The following is a 19,900-nucleotide window of genomic DNA, read 5'->3' on the forward strand; positions in this document are numbered from 1 at the left end:
GGATTATTTAATGGCTTTCAAACCGTGTTTTCCCTTCTCGATCGTGCTTGCAGAGTACAGGCCCCGATGTAGTATCTCCAGGTCGACCTCCACTTATTCTTGGCGACGAATACACATCCGATTTTCGTATGTGTATGATGAGAGGCCCAGGTCTTCATTACGACCCATTGCTTGTTGGCCGCAGTGGGCGATGATGCTTGCTCGGCTTATGGTTTGTGGTTTGTGCGGAAGAGAAAACTAACTACCGGTGCAGGAGAAAAGGCAGTGACACCAAGGGCCGCCACCGCACCGAAATTTCCTAGGTCTCGCAGAACCCTAACAGCTACTAGTTGTGGCCCGCTTCCGGAATCCACATGCTCCCACCGTCCCACGTTGCCGAGCTAGACGTTGAACATCTTCGGCATTCCGCTGTACTGCATTGGTTATATAGTATCCGTGGCGTACGATATGTAGGTCCGAGCATCGGGAGGCCTAGATGGAAAGCATCTATTTGTACTTACTACCTTACCCAAACCCGAAACGTTGGTTCTACAGAGAACTTTATGGGATAAGAATGGCCTTTATAAAGCCGAAACGCTTCCAGTAACATGTTCGACCGGATCTGATGCCATTCAGGCCAACGAAGGGCCAAACTGGGGAATTATCAAATGACGAGTGCTAGACTGTGATGCGGACCTACCGGTACGGTACCCACGCAAGTGAGAGATGATGCCGGGAATTAGGCCAGGATCCGACAGCACTGTACATAATCACATGTAACTATCAGCTGAGTCAATGCGCGGCGGCGAATACGTGCACACAGAGATGTGTGCACACTCACACGTCTTGGTCCTACTACATACGGAAGTGCGAGTGACCATCTATTGACACGGGCTGCCTTCTGCGCCGATTCTGGGCGGTGCCTCGACAGTAGGTACCGTAGAGTACGTACTCTATATCCACGGTTGTCGGGTCGCCGCAGAACCAAGCGAGATCACCTACACCGCTCATCGCGATGGATTCCATCTCGCTCCACATACGGAATTCGGGCGTTGTCCCGGCTGTCTCTGCGAGCAGCCGGACAAGATATCAGCGCCATCGAGCCCACACTCCGCGGGGCGAATGAGGGCTGCCGGAAGGGAGTGGCCACCAATCGATCAATTCACCGACAATGCGATTAGCTCCTCCTCCTCCGAACCCTGGGCCAAGTTGACATGCGTCCGGATATCTAACATCCCAGAGTCATGGCGACGCATCGGGAAAAACAAATTTTGCGTTAAGTACGTGTAAATGTATGTGTAAGCGGTCCTAACGCCTCCTGAACGCACTCAACGCGAAACCATACTTAAGACGATCCGATTTTGCATGTACTTCTCTCTCGCGGGCAGGCGAGAGACGGCTAATAGCTAGTCTCGCGGTGGTGGCTCTCATTGGTGTGGACGTCGTGATCTGCTGCGGTCCATGGATGTACGTCAATAAAATGATCCCCGGCCGACGACCCGATACACAGTCAAATCCGTCGAAACGCGACTACCCCGTATGAACGCAGACGCAAAATGCTACGTATCAATGTAGCCTCTCGTAACTCGTTGGTGAGGACACGAGAAACCCTGCTGAGCACGCAATATCTAGCATTTAGATGTAATAAAGCTCGTATAAATGGACATTATAATTTATATTATATTTCATTGCGCCGAATACTCCCCGCCTTTCCTGTCCGAGCCCAGCCCATTGAACCCATCCTCATCCCCGTCTATCCCGTCTATCCCGTCTATCCCGCCTATCCCGTCTATCCCGTCTACCCCATCTACCCCGTCATCCCCGTATACGCCGTCTTCGCCCACTCTAATGCCATCGTTTCCATCGCCGTCAATGTTCTGCAAGTCGTGAAGATCCACGAGAACAGGGCTCCCTCTTCGATGCCCGCCTCGTGCCGGATGCAGACGCTTGCCCGTAGGATATCATTAGTCCCAAATCGACTTCATGAGGTTCAGGCTCAGCAAGGAATGCTTCCAATAGATCGGGTCTAAATCTAAAGCAGGCGCCGCATTCAACACTGGTACCGATTCGTCCGCTGCGATAGAGGACTGGATCTCGCTCTTCAGTGTACTTTGTATCCACGCCACGGCCTTTTCCCGCAACCGATGATCAAGACCGTTCCACAAAGACATGAACATGTCATACGCGGCTGGAGGAAAAGTTAGCAATGCTCTTACAGTATTAAAGCCTAAGTACTTACGGCCATCATGTTTCTTGTTGAAGTAATACGTCCACCCTGCTGATCGACTACCCATGGCACCCTTGACAGGCTTTGTCGATGGCCTCGATGGGGGCTCTCCATCGCTCTTCTGCCACTCCTGCAATGCGTGATGCAGGGCTGTCACCACGTAAACTATCAACGCAGGAGGTTGCTCGTCAAGCAACTAGTCGTGAAGTCCGGCATTATGAATACGAGACTTGTTGAAAAAGTGGAGCCGGATGAATCGTGGAATTTGGCTCGCAAAAAACGGGGTTACACGCCGCTACAAAGTGCGTTAGGCGATCTGAGGGCAATCGAATATACACGTGTAATGGTGTGGAGCACTTGCCGCAAGTGGCAAACTGCGATCGCTGTCCCGGTAGATGAATGCGTGATCAAGCAATTCATTGACAGCGGCTAGACGATCAGCCGCGCTTCTATACTCGTTGAGATCGTACAAGTCCGCGATGGTGTTACGTGCACTCGAGATCCAGCTCGATTGCATGCTGTAGTACCCAGACTTGATCTGTACGAACCAAGCGCAACGTAGTGTTAGCAGCTAGAAAATTTTCCTCAAAGCACCCTTGGAGGACGGATCACTGCATACGTATTTAATGTTGTGCACTTTATGCAAGTTAAAGTCAACATTTAAGCGTTTCTGTCTGTTGGCCTCCGGCCACAGCCGATTGATGATCTATAGGACGGTGATGTCAGCAAAAGAAGTGAACACAACGCCTAAAATCTCATCCAGCACTCACATCTATCATTTCCTCGGCGGAAGCGATAAATGGGCAAACTCTGTAGCAGTACCGCTCGAGGAGCCGCTTCACTACTTCCAGCACGCTGGTCAATTCTAGATTCCCTGAATACAGCACGCTTCGCGGGCCAGGGTGACCCGTAGAGGAGGCCACCGAACCCAGATCCGGTGGCTGTAGAAGCGAAGGGCGGGGTCGTGGAGGCGAGGAAGGGGGAGGTTGTGGCGGCGAGGAAGGGGGAGAAAACAGATCAGACATAGATGTATCCGGTGGAGAAGAGAGGATATAGATAGGCTCGCGTTTCACCGAAAATGAGGTCGCGTTGACGGCTGGTGTCGGAGCATCCGAGGGAACATTTGAAGGTGGCAACGCTGCTGGGGGTGAGTGATAACTCTCTCGCGGGGTTTCCGGCGTTCTAGCAGCAGCATTCTTTCTTTTGGGGATCTTCTTGCGAGGTTCTTCGATGCTAGGCGAACATGGTCTCTTGCCCGCCGCGATGGCCGATAGAGCCGGCTTAGGACGAGGATGAGGGCGAGGTGTAGTCTCTACACGTCTTCTCGGGGCTAGCGTCTAAATCTCCTGAATCTTCTGCGCTGCCTGCGATTTGGCAGCCCGTTGGGGAGTCGGCATGATCTATGCGCGGAGTTGGGGACCAAATGTTTTGAGGAACGATGTCGAAAGTACAGATCAAGCAATCAAAGTTATGCCACGAGTGGGGTTTTATACCATCATTTGCCGCCAAGCCGAGAGTCCGTAAGTTTGAGTTCAGACTGATCGTGTGAGGTCAGACTGATCGTGTGAGGTCAGACTGATCGTGTGAGGTCAGACTGATCGTGTGAGGTCAGACTGATCGTGTGAGGTCAGACTGATCGTGTGAGGTCAGACTGATCGTGTGAGGTCAGACTGATCGTGTGAGGTCAGACTGATCGTGTGTGCTGTGGCGAGTGCTGTGGCGAGCGCTGTGGCTTGTTAGAGAATAAACAACATCCCTTGATTGTTTCCACCGTGTCGAGCTACGGCACGGGGGGCGTGGAGAGACAGGTGGGTGGAGGCAACTAGTGTGTAGGTTATGATGCCGGGTTGGTGTCAAGTGGTATGGTGAGGCGACTGCGCGGCCGACTAAGAGATCCCTCGCCGCCGCACCATACTCGGTCGTTGTTATTGTCCATCGCGGGGCACCTACTACTTGATGAGCATTGAATTTATGTTACCAGCACGGAAAAAACCCGCGTAGTCCAGTGGTCGAAACATGCAATCAGCGAGGGAAGTTGAGGGCAAGCTTTGGGTTCAACCCGGGTGCAAATCCTACGTATTCAGCTCTTGTTTCCAAGCCACCCACCGGGGTGGGGATGGTTTTTGTTTTTGACGTGCCGGATGGAGCACGGGATATCACTCGTATACATCACGTGACACCCTTGCGCTGCCCAGGGTTTTTTGGGGTTCAATTATCATTGCATTCAACCTTAGTAACTCATGGCAGGTTATATGCCCGTTTACACCTCACTGTCACCGGTCGCTGGCCACGAGCTCGATATCGGTTCCGTATTGCTCTCAATGTAGAGTGCACATCCGATCTTCTGATCGACCTTCTGGTGTTCCTGTCGACGAGGAAAGTATGCGCGAGACTGCGTGGCATCTCGGGAACCCTATTTTTCCATTAATGATGCTATGTCTAATCTTGCCGTAGAAAATAGCAAGTCTCTACATCCGACTGGTAACAGGTAGTCGTTCAGCCGGATTATCAACAGAATCTTCGAGAGAAAGGACAATATCGTATGAGTGATAAAACATGACCATAGTCATTCCCGAAGCCGTCAGACACACCATTACCAAAGGTTCTATCATGTAGTCACTTCGGACAGCATGTAGTAAAGAGTTTGCGTAGTTGCTCAGAAGATCAACAGATCAGCGGTGTGCCAAAGGCGGCAACACGTCTCTTCAGGGGGATTCTTGCTATGTACCCATTCGCTCGCAGATGTTTTCAATCTCCACCGTAACCTCTCCTAGTTCATCACTCACTATACATAAAGGCTATCAACGGCTCGCAGCTACTGATCCAACTCATTCCGACAATACGCAGCTTTTGTCGTCGCTCTCGCATTTCGTCGGTCACTACTCGGGAAAGCAAGGGTGCTTTAGAATGGGAATTGATGCGTTTCTTTGGTGTTTGCAATATATCACTCGGTTTCTCAGTCTTTTGGAAGGCATGGGCCCTGCACTCTTTGTTTCTTCTTACACTACCAAGGCTTCAGCCTTTGTCTCCTGTACATAAGTACAATCACTCAATATAGCACATCGTTCACCACCATATTTCAGTATTGGGTTTTGCAAATATGTCACTCGACTGCCTTGCTTAGTCACGATAGAAGGCACAGGCCTTCACGCGTTTTCCTACAAGTGCTATCGAGTCTGACGCCGCCATTCTCTGGACATGCAGCCAATACACCGTCCACTTCACTGCTTGCTTATCTTTTTGTTTAACCACCATAGCATTCAACCTTAGTATGCATAGTACCGTAGATTGTGGCTGCTATCAACCTGGTTCTAACTTCCTCGCCACTGTTCCTTCCCGTGTGAGCGGGGCACGCGCCCTTGCCCTTGCCCTCCGCCTGGCCTGTCCCGCATATAGCCCTGGAAACCTGGAGCCTGGAAGTTCGCCGTGCTGCACCTTGTGGCCGTGAAGAGGTCGCTGATCCTGAACGTCTTCTGTTGTGGTTTCCACTGCGGTCAGAGAGAGAGAGATAACCGATTTACTGTCGCCTACGGCGTTACCAGGTAGACCATAGCGATCCCACTGCGGGCAGTACCTACTTGAGTTTTACATCAGGAAGGCAAGCATGCGCGAATGACATGCCATGATCCATAAACTACTACGGCATGCCTCCAACTACCGACAGACGATGTACAGCTCACCGGCGCCGAAGAATCTAGAAAGCAGAAGCGAGCGCCGCACTCTCGTCGGTCGGGCGTCCAACCACAGCGTCGACATACAGATGCCGATGCAGGGAAGCCTGAAGGGAAGGGAGGCGGCCCCGCTTTTCGTGATTCATTGCCGACAAATTTGAAATAGGTAAGTCCCGATGTACCCCCGAGCAAAACCCCACACTTTCACAACGTCATGAATTGCTACCACGAGAAAACAACTTCCATCCATCCATATCTACGTCTTGTTCTCATTGTCATCAAAAATAGGTTAGGTACGTACCTCATAACAGCCCGTCAGTCCGATCCGCTATGTAGTCAAGTCCAAAAGCATCCAAAAGCAAAGCAAAGCAAAAATGAGAGAAAAAGCCACAACACAAAAGAAACATCATCCAAAAGCAACCCAACCCAGAGCCCAGTCCCAATTCCCAAACTACCCTTCGCACCCTGCCCGATATTTACATCTAAAAATATGATCCTCGTCCTCGCAGCTCCATCTATGCGGCCTCGACCGCCGCCAGCTTCGCCGCGGTGAGCTGGTGCTCACCGGCACTGGCGCACTCCCCCGCTTCCGTCCTCTTCTCCCTCTCGATCTTTTCCACGACGTAGTCTCTAAACCCGCGGCCACGGAGACTGGAGAGTACCCTTCGAGCGGCGCCACCACTGACGGCGCCAGGGTCGCGGTCATACACACAATTCACCGCCATGAGCGCCACCACAAAGAGGTACACATCGCCGTTCTTGACGGGACGGACGAGGCCCTTCTTCTGCAGGACCTTCCATGCCGACACAAGGCCTATGCGGGCCGAGTAGAGGAAGTTAGCGCGGCCGCTGTCGCGATCGACGACCGCCCATAGGCCCGCGAGGAACCCGGCGATCCAGAATCGGAATTTGGGAAAGAGTGTGCGTGGGAGGAGCGACTGCAGGAAGCAGCAGGCTGCCCAGGCGGAGCCGATGGAGCCTGTGATGAAAAGACTTGTTAGGGCTGTTGCGCTGGAAATGCGTTTTACGGCTGACACCGGGTTCGCTAGAAATTTTTTGTAGCGCGGGAGCCAGGCTACGCAGTAGATTGCGGCAAGGAATTTGGCGATCCGCGGAAGCTCAGAGGCCCAAAAGTGAATGTACGTTTTGAGGCAGCTAGGTTCGGCGGGGTGGAGGAGCGCGCATTGGAGGGATTTGATGGCTGGATGCGCGGGCGATACAATGGGAGATATGGAGTATAGGGCTTCCGGAAGGGTTTTGGCATTGGGGAAGAGAATCGGCGAGGAGAAGGGCGGGAAACGTAAGGATGCAATCTTGGGGAGCGCATCGACCACCGTGGTTGAATCAGGCCATGGCAGGTGCGAAGGGTAGGCATCCGGCCGTGGCTGTATGTACTCGGCGGAATACTTTGTGATGAAGTCACAATATTCGCGGGGAAAAGCATCGCGGTCGAAGAGGAATGAGTACAAGAGCTGTCCTGAAGTCAAAGGGAAGAGAAGCCAGGAGCCAAACCACTATTCGAGTGGGTTAGTGAATGACAAGGCACCTCCGGGAGAGCAGGGACCATACCCATGGGCGGTTCTGAAACCATCCCTCGTCTTCATATCTGTTGAAGATGAATTCGAGCGCCTTGACAAATGTGTATACTGACAGCGTAACCCTTCGATCGGTCGCAGGGTGGATGAGCAACGCAAGCCCCGCCATCGAAGCTGCAAGTGGCGGAGCTTTTGGCGACAGGAAAACCTGCGAAGCTTTGGGGTATTTCTCTCGAAACGTCTTCGCCTCGGGAAGTTGTAGATTGGATTTAAGCTGGTAGAAGAACCGATACAGCAGTCGGTGGAGGACAATCAATGTCGATAACGACAACGACTGAAGAACATTCGATTTATTGTAGAATAGGGACCGCGCCGGGGGAGGACTGTAGACATGCAGCTGTTAGTCAACAGAGGATTCTTCGTGGGAGTGCCGCTTCGACAACACGTACGCAGTGCCCTGCTTGCGGCTTCGTAACCGTCCGGATGTGTACTCGAAGCCATTGAGAAGGATGCCGTATAGGAGGAACATGCGCAACCCGGCACGTGAGGAAGCGGGAAGGAAATCGTCCCATGTAGCTGACTTGACGACGACATCGAACTCGGCGCGAGTGGGCGTGTTGGCGGCAACTGGAGCTGGAGCTTTAAGGAGGAACTGGCGACGAACGAAGGCGTATTCTTTTTGGGAAATGACGTAGCGTAGCGCTAGGATGAGGAGACGGCGTTTCTCCGTCACGACGATTTTCCGTCTAGACGAGCGAGAGGACGAGGACGACCGAGAACGTCTGGAACCGGTCGAGCTCATTGACCCCCGGCGGCCTAAGGGTTTCTTGCTATCGTCGCCGGCGATGGACTGGTAGGCGACAGGTGTTGTAGAGGACATTCTCGCCGCACAGAGACGCTCAGATTAAGGCGGAATTCCGATATAGGTGGGACCATGGAGTGGAGGCGAGAGTTTCGAAGTGGGGAGAGGGGGTGTATTGAGGGGATGTTACGAGCTGGCGATGCTGTTCGGCAGTATGGTACGGGTTCCTTCTCTGTCTTGTGAAAGCTGCAGAAAACTGGGGGAGGAGTTGGCGTGTGACGCTTAAGGAGAGAGCTACTAGCCGAGGCTTCGAATCCCTTCCCGCTTTGCTGCTGAACCGTGGCCGAGCTCGATGCTCCATGAAGTCATAATGGGTGAGGCAGTCTGTCATGAACATGTACATCAGCTAAATTTTACGGTGGGAAGACGAGAAAAACAATCTGACTGAGTTCCTCATGATTATTATGCAGCCACAGTGTGGCGCTGTGGCGGTCAATGTGGCGCTCTCGCTGGCCATGGCCCATGCCGTGGATGTGTGGCGTTGTGGCGCTGCTGCTAGAAATCTGGTACTCGTAGATGGCCTATGTACATACATGTCACTCACTTTATTTGACAGATGAGATGATCTACCTTTCAATCCACGCCAGCACTCTACATACATACTATGCTCTATACTCCTTCAACCGGAATAGTATGGTGATACCTGATTCTGTCGGGATTTGGTTTCTTGGGGATGTAGAATACGAATTCAAGTCACAGAGGATCACAGGGGGATCACAGTTCCCAATAGGTACCGTTCAGTTCTCACATCACATTCCCATGGAAAACTCAATTCAGTCCTAGCACATATACTGTATACAAAGGAGCCCCCACTTCCCTCACCCCTCCGCTCCCCTCCTACACCATGCAAATCATACAGTCTACTCCAATCAGATCCAAACAAACAAAAAAAAATCAAAAATCAAAAACACCAAAAACATTGACTTGCACCCACATGCGGGGGATGGAATAATAGCATAGCATAGCATAGCATGATAATAACGGGACTCATGACGTAGGAAAAAACAGAAAACTCCAAGAAATCAAATGGAAAAAAATGTGGTCGGCTACAACTCTTCCTCTGCCCACTCACGGCACCACCCGACGCCCCAGAGTGCACGGCTCTGGCACCCGCCTTTCGACTCGGGCTGGGTAGATGTGGTTGCGCCCGGGGCGGGGGTGGACCATTCCGGGTCTAAGCATCCACCGAACCAGCCGTGGCGGGAGCACGTCTCTGACGTTGTCGGCTGGGCCGTGGCGATGGAAGATGCGATGGTGGAGGTTGGGTCAAGACATTTCCCGAAAAATCCGTAGTGTGAGCATGTCTCCGACGCTGTGGATGTCGTGATGATCAAAGTCTTGGTTATGGTGGTCATTGTCGGGGTGGATGTTTTTTCCGGAGTAGTGGTCGAGGTTCCGGTGGTGGTTGTCGTGGTGGAGTCTAAGCACTTGCCGAACCAGCCGTAGTGTGTGCAGGTCTCGGTCGCGGTCTGGGTTGAGGACGTAGTGCTCGGGGTTCCTGTGGTGGCTGTGGTGGTGATGTCTCTGCATCCCCACCAGCCCGGCGTGAAACATGTAGTTGTGCTCGACGTCGTGGTGGATACAGCAGTAGTGCTCGTAGTTGTCGTGTGCGTATCGTTACCGCTTACGTACTTCCAGTTGAAGCAGTCGACGCAGCCAGGCTCAAAAGTACACTCTGGCACGTCGTCATACACTTCAATGACATCACGAATGACACCCTGGATGCGGTGGTAGCCCAGTCCCATTCGCCAGCCCTTGTCGCCAACAACATCGTAGACGCACTCCATTCCGGAGTGGCAATGCGTCTCCATCGCGTAACCCCCTATGGCGCAAACGGAAGTGGGACCATTACAGGCGCCCATGAAGACAGGGTCAGCGGTGTGACCGAAGTGGTAAATACCGACTTCTGCAGACTGACGAGCGCCAGAGGGAGGCATCGGGAGGCCGAGTCGTTCGGCGGCAAGCGCTTCGCCAGGAGCTTCAAATGTAACTACCGGAAGTCCGTATGTCTGTCCGATGAGCGACGAGAGAGCGCCGCCAAGCGAATGTCCGACCACCCAGACGCTTGCATCGGGATACATGGTCGTAACATTGTAGTAGAGGTTCAAAGCAGCACGATAGTACCGATTCTCTCCCATCAACTCGCGCTTGAGACACATGTTGTCGCAGGTGTAGGCAGTTCCGGAGTAACAATCGCACACGGTCGACCAAAAGTAACTGACACGTGCACAGCAACATGAAAACAGCAGATTATCGTTTACCTTGTCGTTAGTCGTTGTCTCTGCACCATCAAAAACCGCTGCAGACGTCCCCTTGAGCCCGATGATAACGGTTCCATTACTCTGGTCGACAAAGATGTGACCGCGGAGCCCATCACCATCCCACCCGAAGTCATCGGAACGATTGTATGGCGACCCAACATCCAGCCAGTCCCCTGTGCGTTCGACAGCGACGTATGCATCAGCTGCAATTTTTGCGAGTGCTAAGACCGTAGCCTTATCGGTGATATTAGGCTGAGGAATTTCGTCTCTCGTCCAGGATTCGGCTGTGTAGGATGTGGCCACGCCGTAGCGGTGGTTCAGGAGGTTGGTTTCGACATTGTCTTTCGAGCGATCCGAAAGTCTCTTGATAGCCCGGTGCTGCGACAGCGCTGTGTACTTTGGTCGGGGGTGGAACTCGGGCAACTCCTCAGTGGAGACAAGCGATTCGGGGTGGACATCTAACCGCCGTAACATCCGCGGGTATCTAATGCATAAACGTGGTCAGCTAAATTAGAGCTTCGGGGAGACGTGATGGAGCTTACTGGTGTGTCCCGTGGTGTAGGATGTGTCGGAGACTCTATAGCGGAGCTGTCAGCAAGCTTCGTTTTCACATGAGCTATCAGCAGCACATACAAACTCGTGGACGCCTTCGCTCGCCACATTCTTCTCGTGATCTTCCCCTCCCACTATCACCGGTCCAGGAGCCAAAACATCGCCAGGTGCGAGTATGTCGGTGTCGACGACGAGTCGCGCTGAAGCTCCTGCGAAAGCTGACAGGACCAGGAAGGAGAGCAAGAGCTTGGCCGTGATCTTCCCAAGCGAGCTGCAAGTGGGTCGGGAGGGGTGTGAAGGAGCCATGAGGATAGGTCGCTCCTAGCTATTGTTTTGTTTGTGTGTATTTATGTGTGTGTCGCGAGACTGTTGTTGTAGAGGACGTGTTGGGAGCTGTCGCGGTAGGGATTGGTGGTTGGGCCCTTCTTGCAGAGCAGATGGTCAGTCACTCAGTCCGACTTGTTGAGGAGTCCCGAAGCTTGGATAAATAGCGTAGGGGTGGCGCTGTAGCGTCATGCGGGCCACCTCAGCCAGTCAGCCAGTCAGCGTCGAGGTCCCATGAAGCCAAGCACAAGCTATCACGTGAGGGATCATCGGCATGTGCGAGTTATCTATCCAGGGTATGTCGTTAGCGCGCCGTGGGAAGGAACGGCTGGAGAGCTTGAGACAAGATACTCAACACGAACAACACAAGAGATCGAGAGGAAGAAGAGAGGGAATCAATTACAGTCACCACTACATACTCCTCCCCGAAATCTCCAATGTCATCATCACTGCAAGGTCCGCTTCTACCGAATTACCCCGTCCGATTCACGATCGACTAGCTTTCTGACTGCCCCGCAGGAACTCCCTTGCCCTCGTCCGCCTCGTCCCTCCGCTCCGCCTCACCCGACACTCGCCCCTCCCTCCGCGTTGCCCGCTCATTTACGCGTCTCGAGTCCACCGATGGCACCGGTGACCCCCTCACAGACTCTCTCTCGCGTCTGAAAGGCGAACCGCCGGTCCCAGAGCACGAAGACCCCGCCTCCTCCGAAGATGAGGATGGCAATCCGCTCAGCTCCGCACTGCTGCCGGAAGGCTTTGACGAGCTGCCGCCGGATCTGCTGACGCTGGCCGACCGGTTTGTGGATTCCCTTCCGTCTGTTACGCCGTGTTGAGCAACAGCCTAAATCACGCAGCTTCATTGACTCCCTGACGAAGCCCGTGCATCCGGCACCCGTCAACGTGGCGCAGCTGGCAGAGTTGTTTCAGCAGTTCTATGGTACTGCGCAGCAGGCGATCGGGAAGTACGTCTCGCAGTCGTATCAGGCGTTAGCTTCGAAGAAGCCGGGATCGAGGACCCCAACGACGCAGATGCTCTCCAAGGCCGAGATGGTGCAGAAGAAGCGTGACAGGAAGCTGCTGGAGATTCGCCGGATAGCGCTCGAGGAAGCTATCGAGAAGCGGGTTACTGAGGGCATGTACGAGAAGATATGGCGACACAAGAGCACGGAAGACGAAGCACGGGACGATAGCTTGCACAGCAAGATAGCCGCACTCAAGGTGGTGGGTGTGAACCTAGGACATCTCGGTGTTGAGCTGGCTTCGGAGGCGAAGGCGAAGCTGGTGGATCACGAGCTGCAAGGGGCCATCAAAGCTTTAACCGCGATGAACGGAAAGAAGTATCCTCTTGGGAAGCTGTTGCTCTTGAAACAGGCACACAAGGCTATCGTTGGTATGTTCAGCACTGTCCCATAACTCCCATCCTACTTACACCTGCAGATTGTCTCACCAATCACATCTCAACCACTGATGCCGACTCCCTCTTGCCTACGCTTATTTACACCCTGATCCTCTCCCCACCGGAACCCCAACTAAACGCCATCTCGAATCTTCACTTCACGCAGCGTTTCCGAGCCGCCAACTTCATCGACGGCGAAGCCGCCTACTGCCTCACCAATTTCGAAGCCGCCATATCCTTCCTCGAAACAGTCGATCTAGCAACCCTCAACATCGGCATAACAGACAACATCGACGGCACCTCTTCGCCAGCGTCTTCCCTTAGCTCCCTCAACCAAACCCTCAAGCCACACACCCTTCCAACGACCACAACTACCACTAACATCACTGCCTTGCCCACACACACCTCCCCACCCGCAATCCGAGCCCGCGGAATCTCATACCTGACCCCCATCGACATCGCGACAACCGCGGCCAATACAGCCGTCTCTACCGCAGACCAAGGCATCCGCGGTATTGGGGTTGCTCTGGAAAGCAGCTACAAGTTCCTCTTTGACCGCACGCAAATCGCACCAAAGACGCTCGAGGACGCACGCAAACTCGTCGAATCCCCCAGCAACCCCGTCATCACCGCGCTCCAACGAGCAGACTCGGATATGGGTAGTATTGATGAGAGGCCTAGGTCCCTCCGTGAACCATCCCCGGCTCCTCCACCGGCCCCGAGCCCTTCGCCTGGGAGAGCGGCCGCTGCTGCTGCCGCCGCGAGTCTAGAGCCGCTAAAGCATATTGGACACATCGGCAGCTCGATCGGAAGATTCGCTAATATCGGCATGAGGGGACTGGCACGAGTGGCGCCTACACTCCCGCCGCCTCCCCAGGCCCAGACCCCAGAGAAGAAGGAACAGGTCAAAGACCTCCTCGAAACATTTCCGGATCTGGCGATCTCGAAGGACTTTTCACAGTTACGAACAGGGGCGGCGGATGGAGGGGTGAGTAAACTAGACTATAAAGTCGACGAGGGACTTGCTGGATGCATGGACGTGCGGGAGTTGAGGATTAAGGATGTCGAGGGCTTGCTGAGGGAGTACAAGACGCTTGTTGCGGAGTTGAAGAGGAGGAGACTGGTGGACTAGGTAGCGCGAGGACTTTTCGTTTGGTGTTCGGGTTGTACTTGATTACTTGATTCTTTATGACGTTTGATTTGTTTATTTTATGGGCTTTTTGTTTGTTTGCGTGGGCATTGTAGGTTTTAGAATACGAATATCTAAAGCGCGGATGTGCATAGGTGATTCCGGAGACGTGCGGCTTTCGTCTGGACAGTGGAAGGTCGCTGGCAGGTGGATGCATAGGATGTCACTCAATACAAGCGTAAAATTCTTCCCAATCTCACTCCTCCGCCATGGATTTGCTTTTTCATGTGGTCTCGATGCTCCATCAGCTTTGTCTGCAGAAGAGGTCCGTTGAGAAGGAGGATTTCAATTTTCGTTCTCTTTCGGCTGCTTCAGTGCGAGTGAGAAGTAGTGGGTGAGCGGGAAGAGCAGGAGGTGTGGGAGAGTATGGGTACTCTAGTCTCGATATTGCTGGTAAGGGGACTTGGAAGGTAGGAACCAGTGGAGTTAGGCATGGTCCATCGCTCTCAAGCGGCGGTGCTATGTACGCTCCATTCACAAGAGTGAATAAACACTCGTGCACATACAATCCTAGACCCCCAACGCATAACTCACGAGTCTCGGTATAGTACAAACGAACGGACAAAACTCATGTAATTTACGCACTTAATGTAGGTGCAGTGGAGTATATACAATACATACCGGCAGAAAGAATACTTATACAGAGACGAAGAACAGAAAAGTCAAGCCAACAGAACGACAGCCCGATGCTTCCACAATCTTTTTGGCGTTTCCAAACCTTTCTCCCACCTCTCCCACCTCTCCCACCTCTCCCACCTCTCCCGCCATCCTCTATCCTCTCGATATCACTCTGCAAACTAATGTTCGACGGAAGTTTCCTGTCACTTCGAATGCTCACGGATTCCGGTGGAACTGTGAAAGGCAGTCGGAATGGGACTGGCTCGGGCCCCCAGCAGCCGCGGAGGCCATGGTGGGTACTGGGACATTACTACACACAAGCGGAAGGGTCGCAACAGTTCGGGAGGAGAGGTCGGCAGTGTAACCCGACCTCCGGGATAGGTAGGGAACTGCCGTTGCCGAAGGGATGGAGCACAGTACGGGAGCTTGGAATAGGAGCTTGGAATAGCAGCTTGGAATAGGAGATGTGGCATTATTGTTACGGGAGGTGAAGGGAGGGAGGGATGAAGCGGGAAGCAGCTGCAGGAGCTACTATGCAAGCAGATCTCGAATCTGTATGTGATGCAACACAAAACCAGGGTCCGTGTTTTACAATACACAGAATTAAACGTCTCGGGTTTATTGATTCGGCAATCAAGATAATATAGTACTCTAAATGATGCTTAACACTTCCCGGAGATCTGCCATCTGGATCGCCCGGATGCACCAACTGCAGAGGACAGCTGCGGCAGATATAGTACGCATGTAACCTCACTCCCACGCGGGAAGGGTTGCAAGGGAATGCACGGCGGTGTTATTCACACACGGAGTACAGAAGAACGAGTGTAGACGGGTACAGGCCGACCGGCCGCTTGAGTGGCGTTGGTGTTCGTAGGAGCGCCCCATTCCGGAACGAGTACTTACGGAGGAGTGTGTTGTTGTTGTGCATTAGATGTAAAGCCGTTGTTTACGCTTCTATCCGATTCCATCCACCGTTGCCGCTGCCGCCACAGTCCCTTCTATTCCTTCCCGTCCCTCTCCCTCTTCCTTTCCATCTTCCTCTTCCTCTTCCTCTCTTCCTACATCCACTCCACTACATCCGTCCTTTTTGGTATCATGAACTCACTCATCTCCCGTTGCAAGATCGATGACACGCTCCATGCCCACGACGACAACCATGGATGTGTCTCCTCGCCAACCTCAACGATCTCCTTGACCACTGTCACCCCGATCCCTTGCCTTCCACCCACTCACCCACTGATTCTGACTCGGCTGTATTGCCGCTGGGTGACATCCCCCGTTTCCCTCCTCGTCAGAGACTACTAACACCCACAGCATCCATTCCTCGCCAAAGAGCCGACCTCCACGCTGGTCCTCATCACTCCTCAGAACCAGTTCCTGGATCTACGCTTCTGCCGCAACTCCATCACGCCCCGCCTCGTCGGTGGCACCGCCGGCACCTACATCCGGACGAGCACATCCGGTATGCGGGCCTACACCCTCGACGCACTTGACCCGCACCCGCAAAACCACCTGCACTCGCTGCGGTGCCAGGCAAACGGTGACATATACGAGACGGGCGTGCTTCCGAACCCCGGCAGCGGCACAGAAGATCTGACCTACGAGGCTGTCTGGCGGGTGTCTCCCGTGCAGCCCAGGCTCGCCGTGGTGCTGGCGTATCGCGGAACTCACGGACAGGGCGTGGTGGTGCGGGTCGGCTCCTGGTGCCAGGGACTGCTGGTTAAGGGGAAGCTGATCACCGCCGAGAGGTGGCAGAAGCTGGATGGCAGGTGGGTGAGGGTGATGAGGCTTGGGAATGCGTGGTTGCCCTGTGGGGTTGCATGTGTCGACCGCGATGAGGCTGCGGACAAGGCCCTGTGGCAGGGAGCAAGGTATTGGAGGGAGGCTACGGGACTGAAATTTGTGGTCGAAAAGGTCATTGGCTTTGGAGATCGTGTGGTGGCTGGCGGCGACGAGTGGGAAGTAGTTGAGAGAGTGCAGTGGTAGGAAGGCGAATTGCTGCGTTTTTCCACCACACAGTATAAATGGATGAACTTCGATCGATAACTCCTACCTAGTAGTTGATATCACAACCCCTTCAAGTGTATTTAGTTACGTAGGGCGATAGCATCCACTGGAAATGGCCTAGACATCTTGCAGAGAACTGCATAGCCAACATCATGCTTTCTCACTCTGGCCGTAATTACATGGTTACACGAGATGACTAGCGTCTGACGTCTCGGCTTCTTCCGTCATTCCCATCCCAGCTGTCACCGCGCGCGTTACTCATTCCCACATAGGTATTCAATCCACCATGTCCTCACGCTGGTCCGACACCGCCGAAGACGTAGCCGAAGCCGCCCGCCTGAAAGCCGAAAAGGCCGCCAAACGCGCCGTAAAAGAAGAGCGCAAACGCCTCGAGGCGGAGAAAGCTGCGACGGCGGCCGCCCAAGTCTCTCCCCCACCCACGAAGCGCCAGAAGACCCGCAACGACGATGACGACACGCTTGCTCCCGATGCAGAGGCGAAGAAGGAGCCGAAGCTGCTGAGGTTTTCCGCTGGCACGATCGGTAGCTGTAGACACGTCGAGACTAGCTACGAACGCTTGAACCATATCGAGGAGGGGTCCTATGGTGTCGTCTCCAGGGCGAGGGATATGGAGACGGGCGAGATTGTGGCGCTGAAACGGTTGAAGCTGGAGAGAGAGATCGATGGTTTCCCAATAACTGGTCTTAGGGAGGTTACTACGCTCATGGCGGCGAGGGAACATCCCAATGTCGTTCGGCTGCGGGAGGTGGTGATGGGAGATACGTTGAAAGAGTGAGTTGATTTCTACACTCTTTCCCCATCCCGTGCTCAGTGCGACGAGATGATGCTGACGGCGGGGAAAAAAGCGTGTACATAGTGATGGACTTCATCGAACACGACCTGAAGACGCTGTGCGATGACATGTCCGAACCCTTCCTGCTTTCCGAAACGAAAACCCTCCTCCTCCAGCTGCTTTCCGCCACAGCCTACCTACACTCTCACTGGATCCTACATCGCGATCTGAAAACCTCCAACCTCCTCCTCAACAACCGCGGCCAGATCAAGATTGCCGACTTCGGCCTGGCGCGGTACACGGGCGATCCAGCGCCGGCACTCACGCAGCTCGTCGTGACACTGTGGTACCGGGCGCCGGAACTGCTTCTCGGCGCGACAACCTACGGCACCGAGATAGACACCTGGAGCATCGGCTGCATCTTCGGCGAGCTGCTGACACGCACACCGCTCCTGCAGGGCAAAACCGAGATCGACCAACTATCGAAGATCTTCGAGCTGCTGGGCGTCCCCACGGACGAGAGCTGGCCGGGGTACCGGCGCCTCCCCAACGCCAAATCCCTCACGTTCCCCAAACACTCATCCACAACCGGCTCGCACCTGCGCGCGAAATTCCCGCTGCTCACGAACGCCGGCGTCGACCTCCTTGCGGGCCTGCTAAAGCTCGACCCCAAGGCCCGCACCACCGCCGAGGACGCTCTCGGCCACGAGTTTTTCCGCGAAGAGCCCCGGCCGAAGCGCGAGGAGATGCTGCCGACGTTCCCCAGCAAGGCCGGCCAGGAGAAGCGAAGGCGCGCGTTCAGCCCTAGTGCGCCGGTTAGGGGCGATGCGCCAGTGCTCGAGGGCGTCGTCGAGGGAGGCGTGTTTACCGGCGTCGAGGAGGAGGCGGCCGGGGCCGGGTTCGCGCTTAGGATGGGAAGATAGTGGTGGAGGGTCGGCGAAGTCGGAATATATATCATACCGCATTTGGAATTGATTTGGCGTTGAAATAATGTATACCTACCATCCAAACTGCGAGCTCGGACAATAAGCTCTCTACGTACCATGGTACCAAGTATGTGTCTACTATTAAAGTTCTGGCGAAGCCTATTAGGTATTCGGACTTGTGGCAGAGTATACTGAGAACTGCCAAACCCTCTGTCCACCTCAATGTTTTCCGGAAACTGAAACTGAAACTGAACAGTAGGTATTCGGTCTCCAGACGGGGAACTGAATTTGGCTCTACATAAAACTAGGACTGAAAAGTGAGGCTATCCAAATGGGCCCGTGGTGAAAGGCATTGGAATTTGGACCAAGGAATCAGCTGCATGTTCGAAAACTTCATGCCTAACACGAGTAGATAGGTGAAAGTGCAAAAACGAGGTAACAGGTAACATTCACCGTTGGCCAACCGGTTCGCTGTCGGCCGCTCATATTTTGTTGTGGTTTGATCATCCTTGCATTCGAACTTGTCATCATGGCATGGCAGTCATATTGTCACATATCATTTGCCGCCCCACTGACCGGCCGCTCGACGTGGGTTCGCCTTTGCCCGGCCGCTCCTAAGTACTCTACTAGTACTTGTCATCCCCCTCGTGGCTTCTAGCTGACGAGTGAGAATCAATGGATATCAAATACTTACCGTACCTACAAGATCGCCTAGGTAGGTACCATATTGAGCCGTGTACTAATGTCGTTAGCCTTATATAGGGTTTGAATAGACAAACAGTCCTCGTATAAGCCGGCTATAAGCGCGTTGAGCTCGTGAAGCCTCAGTAAGGGCTGTGTTAAACTAAGGCTGATGTTCACATTTCCCTAAAATTGTCGTCAATCCTACATAATGCCCATGCAGCGAAAACCACCATCACATACATCAGCCTTCTCACTTTGTAAGCCTCATGGCTTTCGTCAGGCCTATATCGTCATTGTTGAAATGCACAGCCCTGGCGTACAATAATGACTGAAACTGGCAGGCTTTGTGAAGCATTATGGGATATACCAGTTCGACACAGAAAATCCTTAGGGCGCCACACGCTCGATTTCTTCAAAGCATTATACAAGCCTCCGATGAGTCTTATTCAAACCTATGGGTTCTATTATTCTTATGAGTTAATAGTGCATATACGAAAATCAGCCTGCTTGACACCGGCAGCGGCGGGGCGAGAGGAGAGAGCGGAGATGGGAGATTGGCCGTCTAGGTATTCTGTAGATGATGATGAGAGAGAGAGAGGCAACTCGGGCAGCATCAAACCCGCCAGATAATGTCCTACAGAGTTTTCTGAGGACAGATATGATGAAGCTTATTTTGAAGTTTAAAACCCCCGAGCCCACGGCACCTCCTCGCCAACAGCCCCCTCCTCTTTCTAACAGCTCCTACTCTGGCTGCAACTCCTACTCTCCTACTCCCGCCACAACTGTTACTGCTGCTCCCGCCGCAACTACAACTTCACTGATGGTTCTCTGTCTTATAGCTCCTACTGCCGCCGCAACTCCTCCTCTCGCCGCAAC

At 53.6% G+C, this 19,900-nt stretch overlaps 6 protein-coding genes across 6 annotated transcripts; 3 read left to right on the forward strand and 3 right to left on the reverse strand.

Moving 5' to 3' along the window:
• Positions 1-2,231: 2,231 nt before the first annotated feature.
• Positions 2,232-3,359, reverse strand: BZA05DRAFT_118135 (uncharacterized protein). The gene is made up of 4 exons (XM_051478653.1): positions 2,977-3,359; positions 2,826-2,912; positions 2,568-2,744; positions 2,232-2,501 (listed from the first exon to the last, which is right to left on the reverse strand). The coding sequence occupies exons 1-4, from the start codon at positions 3,229-3,231 to the stop codon at positions 2,403-2,405; spliced, it is 618 nt and encodes a 205-aa protein (XP_051337472.1). The 5' UTR covers positions 3,232-3,359; the 3' UTR covers positions 2,232-2,402.
• A 3,033-nt stretch (positions 3,360-6,392) lies between these two features.
• Positions 6,393-8,214, reverse strand: BZA05DRAFT_340695 (uncharacterized protein; the record flags this gene model as incomplete). The annotated part of the gene is made up of 3 exons (XM_051480976.1): positions 6,393-7,391; positions 7,447-7,795; positions 7,862-8,214. 3 exons carry the CDS (start codon positions 8,212-8,214, stop codon positions 6,393-6,395), a joined length of 1,701 nt encoding a protein of 566 aa, XP_051337473.1.
• Positions 8,215-9,034: 820 nt separating this feature from the next.
• On the reverse strand, positions 9,035-11,552 carry BZA05DRAFT_376227 (Alpha/Beta hydrolase protein). Its single transcript, XM_051481812.1, has 3 exons — positions 11,169-11,552; positions 11,078-11,112; positions 9,035-11,019 (listed from the first exon to the last, which is right to left on the reverse strand). The coding sequence occupies exons 1-3, from the start codon at positions 11,391-11,393 to the stop codon at positions 9,321-9,323; spliced, it is 1,959 nt and encodes a 652-aa protein (XP_051337474.1). The 5' UTR covers positions 11,394-11,552; the 3' UTR covers positions 9,035-9,320.
• Positions 11,553-11,661: 109 nt separating this feature from the next.
• Positions 11,662-14,126, forward strand: BZA05DRAFT_404177 (uncharacterized protein). Its single transcript, XM_051484274.1, has 4 exons — positions 11,662-11,867; positions 11,931-12,207; positions 12,266-12,801; positions 12,849-14,126. Exons 1-4 carry the CDS (start codon positions 11,849-11,851, stop codon positions 13,937-13,939), a joined length of 1,923 nt encoding a protein of 640 aa, XP_051337475.1. The 5' UTR covers positions 11,662-11,848; the 3' UTR covers positions 13,940-14,126.
• A 1,644-nt stretch (positions 14,127-15,770) lies between these two features.
• On the forward strand, positions 15,771-16,600 carry BZA05DRAFT_446747 (uncharacterized protein; the record flags this gene model as incomplete). The annotated part of the gene is made up of 2 exons (XM_051487103.1): positions 15,771-15,776; positions 15,929-16,600. 2 exons carry the CDS (start codon positions 15,771-15,773, stop codon positions 16,598-16,600), a joined length of 678 nt encoding a protein of 225 aa, XP_051337476.1.
• Positions 16,601-16,773: 173 nt separating this feature from the next.
• Positions 16,774-18,497, forward strand: BZA05DRAFT_404179 (kinase-like domain-containing protein). Its single transcript, XM_051484275.1, has 2 exons — positions 16,774-17,413; positions 17,488-18,497. Exons 1-2 carry the CDS (start codon positions 16,908-16,910, stop codon positions 18,335-18,337), a joined length of 1,356 nt encoding a protein of 451 aa, XP_051337477.1. The 5' UTR covers positions 16,774-16,907; the 3' UTR covers positions 18,338-18,497.
• The last annotated feature ends 1,403 nt before the right edge of the window (positions 18,498-19,900 follow it).

The sequence above is a fragment of the Tricharina praecox genome, assembly GCF_024521635.1.
Source record: "Tricharina praecox strain CBS 144465 chromosome Unknown BZA05scaffold_20, whole genome shotgun sequence".
NCBI classification, from domain to species: domain Eukaryota; kingdom Fungi; phylum Ascomycota; class Pezizomycetes; order Pezizales; family Pyronemataceae; genus Tricharina; species Tricharina praecox.